This window comes from Symsagittifera roscoffensis, chromosome 8 (genome assembly GCF_963678635.1).
Source record: "Symsagittifera roscoffensis chromosome 8, txSymRosc1.1, whole genome shotgun sequence".
NCBI lineage: Eukaryota > Metazoa > Xenacoelomorpha > Acoela > Convolutidae > Symsagittifera > Symsagittifera roscoffensis.
In genome coordinates, this window is record NC_087069.1 from 26416850 (window position 1) to 26425875 (window position 9026).

At 37.0% G+C, this 9026-nt stretch overlaps 1 protein-coding gene across 1 annotated transcript; it reads left to right on the forward strand.

Annotated features, from left to right (window-relative positions):
• Positions 1-609: 609 nt before the first annotated feature.
• Positions 610-5532, forward strand: LOC134853523 (receptor-type tyrosine-protein phosphatase F-like; the record flags this gene model as incomplete). The annotated part of the gene is given in 5 exon segments (XM_063869522.1): positions 610-744; positions 1311-1395; positions 2279-2366; positions 2817-2932; positions 5314-5532. Coding segments are annotated over 5 exon segments (643 nt in total), but the record flags the coding sequence as incomplete, so codon positions are not given.
• Positions 5533-9026: the final 3494 nt, after the last annotated feature.

Sequence of the window (9026 nt, forward strand, 5' to 3'; positions counted from 1 at the left end):
AGTCGTAAAAATTAATTTATCACCCTTCAGTGGGGATAAGTTATTTTTTACGACTCTGATATATCCTCAAACCGAATAAAATTTTTGCGTTTGCAACTTTGCCTGCTCTTGACCTTCTAGATCAATCTGATTATTTGACAGATGTTTATTGGTGTCACCGGATGTTTTCTACCAAGAACTGGAAAGTATTTTGATACCGCTTGTCTCTGGCTTGCCACTGAACAAATCTCAAGTAACGCTCTTTAATTTTTGCAACTTTGTTTGTCTGATTAAACTGAACAGTATAAATTAAAATTTAATTCTTGTTCTCTTATTTTTTGGCAGGGAAATCTTGGGCTCAAATTCTTGAGGTTGGCTGAATTGTTCGTGTCCTAAATGTCGTGGCAACAATCTATTTATAAAGTCAAAAAATTATGTCATGAAACGTGACCCATTCTTGTTATTGAAGTCTGCTGTAAAAATGCAGTTTTCTGAAACAACATTAAATAAGGGCCAAATATTGATGTTTTACTCTAATATTGACGCAACGCAGTGAATGATAACTGATTTGAATTCTTTGTCGACGCATCTTAAATCAAATTCAACTGTTTTGTTTGCTCTTCCGTTTAGATTTTCCAAGTGGCTGAAACATGCTAAAGAGACTGATGAACTGCAGAGGAGCTTTGAGATGTTGGACCCCAAAAACGACTTCATTTTCTACCCTACAGTGTGTGCTTATGACCCAGTAGTTATGAGTCAGAACAGGTTCAGTCAAAAATTTGTTGAAAGCAAATGGTTCAGCTCAACCAATTGTTTCTTTTTTGTACGAAAGTTTTGGATTCTTAAAAATGTTTCCAATTAAATGCAATTTTTTTGGAAGCAATTATTCCAGATATAGAGGGATTATCTTATATAACCTTCTGCGAAATATCCAAAAACTTGCATGAGCGGCCTGATTTTAGTTCTTTGCGGTGAGCTGTTGTGTAATCTAGATTACTGCTAGGTTGCCACCCAGTAATGCTGGATTGAGTACATCTCTCAGTCGAAAGACGGGTTGTTGAAACCTGTCTCTAGTCGTACTTATGTTGCTGCGGCCCCGACCTATGGCCAAAAACAGCATTCGGGTCCTTCGTCATAATGAGAGATGCCACAAATGCTCTCCGTACAGAACAGCAGGGGCCTAACAGCGGTTCTCCTTGAAGAGCTGAACAGCTCGTATGTTGGTTCTTTCCCGTGTGGATAAACCTGAACTTCTAACTTCAGAAGTTCACGGAGTCATCAAAAGTTTGCTAAAGAAGTTCTATTTTGTTCAAAGTAATCGGTTGTTTGAGGTACGGGGACATAGACAATGGCGTTTTACCCTATGAGCACTCGAGAGTTCGGCTGTCAACTACTAACCTGTGGTCGGATCTACAGGTATGGCAATGCAACTTCTGAAGGACACGGACAAACACACTTTTTCGAACATTACGAGGCCAAACTGTGCACTGGATAGGCGCAAACTTTTTGTCTGTAGGTTCCTGGATTCTAGAGACAAGTTTTTAAACATGTTTGAAATTTTCCTGGACTCCGCGTAAAAAATACCTGTAACGTAAATTTTGTCGGCATAACTGTTTTGTCGCGGATTCCGCAACAAACGAATACAGCTAGTTGTTCTGAATTCCGCAATTTGTAAGTGGATTCCGCAATATGTTATTGGATTCCGCAAAATGTAAGTGAATTCCGCTTACAGCAGCGGATTCCGCAACAACGCAATTTTACTACTTACATGTTTTTATTATTTGTTTGTGGATTCCACAAACAAATAATAAAAAATGTTCCGGCTTCCGCAAAAAATGTCGTGGGTTCCGCAAATTCGCCTGTTTTTAGAGCAATTTTGAGTGATAAAGTGTTTTAGCTATTTGTTTGAGGAACTCAGAACAGCAAAAAAGATTAAAGAAAAGTAGCAAATAATGCTGGTTCCGCGACAAATCTGATTTTGGCCTGTTGCGGGCTCCGCTTACATTTCACAAAATGCACAATTTGTCCTCTGAATGGACATTTACAAAAAACATTGGACGCTTAAGTTCCGTCAAATAACAAACAAACATTGTCACTGGTATAGAAGCATCAAAAAGTATTTCATCCTTCCTTCGAAAGTGAGAACAATACAGCTACTCCAATGAAAGCACTTGAAAGTGTTCGGGTCGCACAATGAAGCTATCTGATCAAAATTTAACTTTAATACCTTATTTACTCTCAAATATATTTTTTAGGCCTGATTTTTTCATCTTTTGATACCTAAATTTGAATTTATCAGATTGACATGACAAACATGGCCAACTACCGGATGATGTTCAATCGAGACTACAATGGCAGTGATTACATCAACGCAAACTTCCTACCAGGTGACTTTATTCTGATTAAATTCATCTTGATTCCTTTAATCTTCTTTAATTTCACATGGATGTCGGTTCCACATATCATCCTAACTTCAAATAATTATTCTAGTTTAGTATTTTTCTCTCATTCTGATCAAGTGGTGCCGAGTTTTTAGCAAGACTTTGATTTTTGCGGTTGATTTGGTCTTGTTTTCTGGTTGGTTTTAGTTTTCAGAAGTCAAAAGAGCAAATTTTTTAAATTAAATTGTAATTATGATAATAATGAAGAGTCATTAGTAATAATAATAAAAACAAGTTGTTTCCAATAGATATCTGGTTATATAGTTAATTATGTAAAATTACAAAAACATGTCTGAATAGCATGGAAGAACACCATTATGTCTAAACTGCAAGTTTTCTGGTGTCTCATTAAGCGGAGATCTGTAACTTATTTTACTTCATATTTTCAATTAACAGGTGGTTTGAGTGAGTTCACCTACATTGCCACCCAAGGTCCTCTGCACAACACTGTCAATGCGTTCTGGCGAATGGTCTGGGAATATGAGGTCTCACTCATCATCATGCTGACACAGGTATGATAAAAACTAATCACTATAATTGAGTAATCAATCTGTACAAACTTTGATTTTTAATTAGTGAAAAATATACATTTACTATATTTAACTCACAATGATCGCGCACGAGCTCTGAGACTCATCGAGGCGAGACCCTGGCAGCCAAAACACGAGAATCAACATACTAACATTTATGAAAAAACGATTTCATCTACGTCCAAATTCTCTATCAGAAAACAGTTCTTAATTATTTACCAATTTTTACTCATTTCCTTTTTCATTAATTTGTTTAACTTGTCTGATAGCAGTTTGTTAGAGGTTAAAAAGACGAAAATTTTTTTTAATCCTCTGGCTGAACAACCTGTGCAGCCAATTTATTTTTACTAGTTGTAAATTAAGAATTTATGATTTGGGAGAACTCGGGCATCTTCTTCGTGAAAACTTTTCTTCGTTTAAAAAAACTGAGTGGCAATTATTTAGGCAATTGATCAAAAGTTTAATTATGTAATTGATCGAAAAATTTTTGAAGAGTTTTATTTTTGTATTTGTCACTACAGTTCTTAAAACCCGTTTTTGCTTTAAACCATATGAGTAAGCCATATGGGATAACGGGCTTGGCATAAATATTATAAATTCTCAGGAAGACTTTTCGAGAAAAATCTTCCCTACTTGATATATTAGGCCATTAAAACCGTTATTTTTTGCATGGTATCAGCATGCTGATTAAAAGTCAAATTAAAAGTAAAATTTTTGCAAGGACCTGCATATTTACTTTTTTCCCTAGAAGAGATACTTGGCATTTTTTGTTTTCCGATTAAAGTTAGCTACCTGACTTTTTGTTGTATACATAGTTGAATTATTGGCTTTGCACCACAAGTCTACAATTTTAACTTTTAATTTGATTTTTTGCACTGCGCTTAAATTTTTATAAGTGCAGAATAATGTTGTGTCTTTCCTGAAAAGACGCTTTTACTCGTTTTTTGAATTGATAGCGAGGTCATTTATGTATGATAGAAATAGCAACGGCCCTGTAGCATATCCGACTTCTTTCCCTATGAAGATATGTATTAATAACGATTAATTAGACATTTTTGTATTAGATTGTAAAATATGCCGCAAAATTCAATGCCTTCTAGCTTTTCCGACAGATTAGTATGATTGATAGTGTCAAACGCTTTTTGGAAAACTATAAGTCAAGCCATTCTTATTTTTTTTGGAATTTTTGCACGCTCGCATAACTTTTGTTGCTCTAATGATATCGTGAGTATATGAATGATTTTGCCTGAGCCCAATTTGTTCTGCTGCAAAGATGTTAAACTTTTTATCAAAATTGCAAAAAACGATTGAAAAGCTTTTTTCGATAAGTTTGCTTTTTGATGATAGCAGGCTTATTGGTCTAAAATTGGTTGAGTTCTCGTAAGAACCCGTTTTTTGAAAAGGTAGAATTTTGGCTATTTTCCGTAGATTGCCATTTGATTTAACAAAGCAGCTATTGGATAGCTAATTAAATCAGCACTTAGTTTAATCATTTTTTTGCTTATGCCTTCTTGATCACTAGATGATTTGTGTTTAAAAGATTTAATATCTTTCAGTACTTCGTCATGAAATGCGAGGTAGAGAAAAATAGAACAGTCGTAATGATTAACTTTTAAATAAACAATGTTTTGATCATCCTGCATGTTAGCTGTTTTTCCTCAATGTAAGCAAAAAAGCTCAACTCATTCTAATCTATTGAAAGTGTTTATTCTTTTAATTTACCGCAAAATTTCGTAAAAGAGAAAAACAGTGATTTGGATTTTTTCCGATGTTTTTGTATTAGAGACTTTTATTTTTACCAATTATATCAACCCAAAAGAAAAAAGAGCTTGCAATGAATGTTATTGCTCTTAAAAAAATCCTCATGTCTTCTAGAGCACAGCTGACTTTCAATTCTTTTTAATAAGTTTGTCACAATAGTTTGACAAAATTGAATTATCAAATAGTTCTGCATGGAGCGCAAAATGTTACCACCATCGCTTCCATCTGGAGCAATTAAATGACAAGGTCAAGAAAACTTTTTTTTTTGTTCCGACAATGGAAATCAGGAGGACCTTTGTCATCGGCTGTTTTAGTTTTTATTTACATGCAAAATCAAGTTTTTTTTAACGATTGACCCTAAAATATTTCCTGAGGCATCTCCAACGCCAATAAAGATGATTTTTTAGAGGAAAGCGAGCGCCCAAAAGGATAATTTTTTGATCAAAAATGTTTTAAAACAGCAATTTTAGCTTTTTTGAAAATTAGCATGCTAAAAAATATGGGTTGTAAAGAAGTCCAATATAATGTGGAGCTTCCCAATGTTTGGGAAGCCCCAATATAATTTGAAGTGGTCAAGTAAGTAACCAAATGACCGTGTTTAGTGCATTGAGCGAGACGTTCTGAAGTGCAACCAGTACTGGCCAGAGGACAACATGGACTGGGAGTATGGGGAGTTGACAGTGGAGGGCTACAATGAGAGGAAGGAGGGGGAAGGGGGAGCTCAGTTCACCAGGAGGGAGTTCAGAGTCTACAAGACACCCAAGGCCAACAGAGTAGCCAACGCGACGAGCGAGGGGGCATCCGATGCTAGTAGTGTTTAACAAACGAGAATCAAGACTCGGCTCTTTTACCCCCCTCCTAAAAATCATCAGTTTTATCGTGTAATTAGTGTTTTACGAGGCTAAGTATGAACGCCAAAAGTATTTGAAGGCCACAAATATTCGCAGGTAGGGAGGGGTGTGGTGCTCTTTTTCGTCGCCACCAGATGTAAACATCACCACCGGATGTCTCCACCAGATGTAAAAATCAAATTTACGGTGTTATCATTGATTTTACGAAGTTAAGTGATATGTAGAAAAGAAGAAAACTGGGAACTCAAATGGAAAAAACAGTAGCTTGACGAGCATGCTCTCAAATTTTAAATTTTCCGAGTATGGTTGCAAATGTTTCCACAGGGGTTAAATTTTGCGACCGTAATTTCTAATTGACCAACCCTGAATTTTTCTAGAAATGCACTCGGCACCAAAATATGCTTTTATTGAGGGAGAAGTGGGCGACAAGCAACCGCCATTTATTGGTCAGATCTTTCAAAATAACCTATCGCAATTGCCTGCGACGTAAAAATCGACAATTAGGTCTTTAGGGGTTTCACAAGAGCACGAAAAAATTGTAAAAGTCTGCCAAATTGTTTGAAAACCAAAAAAAAGCTGAATAAAAATTGTTGTGATTTGTTTTAGTGTCTTAAATGACCTTCGGTATTTAATTAATACCTGTTAACCAATTAAGTTACGACCATTGGTCGATATGAGATATTGCTCAGTTGTCCTTTTAACGTTCTTAATTCACATACTTCCTTTTAATTGTTTTAGTCTTTTTAAGTTTATGAACAGTAAATGTACATAGGCATATAGAATTAGAATAGTTTATTATGGCGCAGTCTAATGATTCGAACGTGCGTGAAGTCCCCCCCCCCTTTGGCCTAACCATACCCTAGAGCCACCGCATGCCTGGACCCAATGGAGCGACCCATTTCAATTGGCGATAATTGCCAAAAAAAATCTGGATTTAGAGAGTCTGCACGGACCAGAGATACCAGAGACGCAAATACCAATTTTGGAACAAGCAATAGGCAGCGAGTCGGACACGGAAAGAGCCAACAGAGAGAACAGGAACAAAAACGCGATGAAACAGTACGAATCCGCCGAAGAAAAGCGGATCAACGAAGAAAAAAGGAAATTTAATGGAATGAGACGAACGGAGGCGGACAAGAAACTGCGATCAATTTTATTTCTAGCCTTAGGGAGCAAAGGAAAAAGAGTTTTTACACAAAAGAACCCGAGAGTCAAGATTTTAGCAATAACGTTCTCCGAGTTCTGGACTTTACTAGACGCAGCATTTCACAAACCGCCCAACACTACGTTCGAAATTATTAAATCGAAAGCAGAAAGACCGCGAGTCGTACGAACAATTCTGGGGAGCCCTGACGGATTTGGCCAGCACGTGCAACATCAAGGAATCTGACGAGGCAGAATGGATAAGCGACATCTTCATCTGCAATATGAAGAACACAGATACCCAGAGGAAACTACTGTCAGCAACCATAAGCCAGTCGGAAGCACTTAATCAAGCTTTAATCGAGGGAAAGGGATATTTTAAACACCAGAAATTGACAAATATGTCACGGTCGTCGACCAACGGGACAACTTTTAAATCTTTTAATAATCACAATCAGATCAAAAAGGAACCGAGCCTAAACATTGAACGGAGTAACTCGTGCATGAAATGTGGGAATACATTTACGAAAGGGCACTTAAACGTTTGCCCAGCGAAGGACATAACCTGTAAAAATTGTAATTATAAAGGACAATTCACCATATTATGTAAAATCACGCAATAAGAGACCAACTGTGAATACTGTATCAGATAATTATGTAAATACCGAGAATTGTACATACGCATCTCCGGAAAACTCCTGGACGGAAGACTAAGAATCGTGTGATGTTATAAATGCGTGGAACGAGTACGGACAGAGTGACGATGACAATTTCTTGGTGTTGAGCGTTAGGACTAGCTACGACAAAAACGGTCTCGAAACAAAGAAACTCCTGAACTTAGGCATCGGCTGGGATATGATTGTAAGTATGAACATTTCTGTAGATTCAGCAAGCTTGTAAGTTTTTCAAAACAGAATGTATTACACAAAATTAAACTGAGATATCCGAATCTCAAAATACACCCAGTGGAGAAAAGGATAGTAGACTTACACTGCGGATTCATCAACGACACAATCAATATCTTGAGAAAAATAATTGTCAGAACACAGTCCAATGGGTGGATCAGCGAAGAAACCCCGTTTTTCATAACCGGCGGACACAAACAAAACATCCTGGGGAACGACAATTTTCTCAAGCTGGGCATAGAAGTGACACAGAGAAAATGCCCCCAACCAATCTGCATGGTCAACCAACCCACACTCGAGAGTGAGTACAAAAACTTACCTTCTTTATCTGACAAGATTTTTAACGAGTTCAAATAACTAGTCACTAGAGTGGGGAAAACACCTAACGACCGAAAAGTAACACATTTTCACTCACCTTTTAAACCAAAACAATCCAAAGGGAGAAGAGTCCCACTCCATTTACTCGCTGGAGTGAACGAAGAATTAAAAAGAATGGAAACAGAAGGTCACATAATAAAATTAGAGAAATGCGACAAAGATTGTTTTATCAGCCCAATTGTAATTACTCGGAAAAAGGATACTTCGATCAAACTGGCGTTAGACTCCAAGTTATTTTTAAAAATAAGTATCAAATGCCGAACATCCATGAACTGATTGATAAGGTGGCTCTTCAAATTTCAGAAAAATCCAACGGGCGAGTTTGATTTAGTAATCTAGACCTGAAAAACGCTTATAGCCAACTCAAACTATCCGAACAAACAAGTAAACAGTGCAACTTTAGTATAGTAGGCGGTGAAACTACTAGAACGTATCGATTTTTAACTGGATTTTACGGACTGGGGGACATGCCAAATGAATTCCAACGGGTCATGGACTCACTGTTGAAAAACTTCCCTTTCACAAATTATTACATAGACGACATCCTGGTAGCCTCGCGTGGATCCATGGAAGAACACAAATCAATAGTGTATAGAATCTTATCAATATTAGATAAGAACAACAGGGCAGTTAAATGGGAAATGCGCATTTTTTAAATCAGATATCGAATGGCTTGGCTTCAAGATCTCAGGCGATGGAGTACGACCTTTGGTCGGTAAAGCAGACGCAAAAAAAAATTTGCCAACCCCGAAGAATATTTCCGAAATTACGTTCATTTTTCGGCTCGATAAACCAATATGTGAAATTCGTTCCTAACTTATCGACATTAAGTTCTCCCCTTCGGCCACTACTATACAAAAAATCGGTCTACAAATGGGACATTAACCATTCCATAGCGTTTGAGAAGTCAAAAGCCTAAATAGTAAATATCACAGAAAACAGCCACTTTGATATTAAAGAGAACACAAGACTGAAAACGGATGCTTTACACAACGGACTAGGGGCGAACCTAGAACAATTACAGGGCGACCAGTGCAA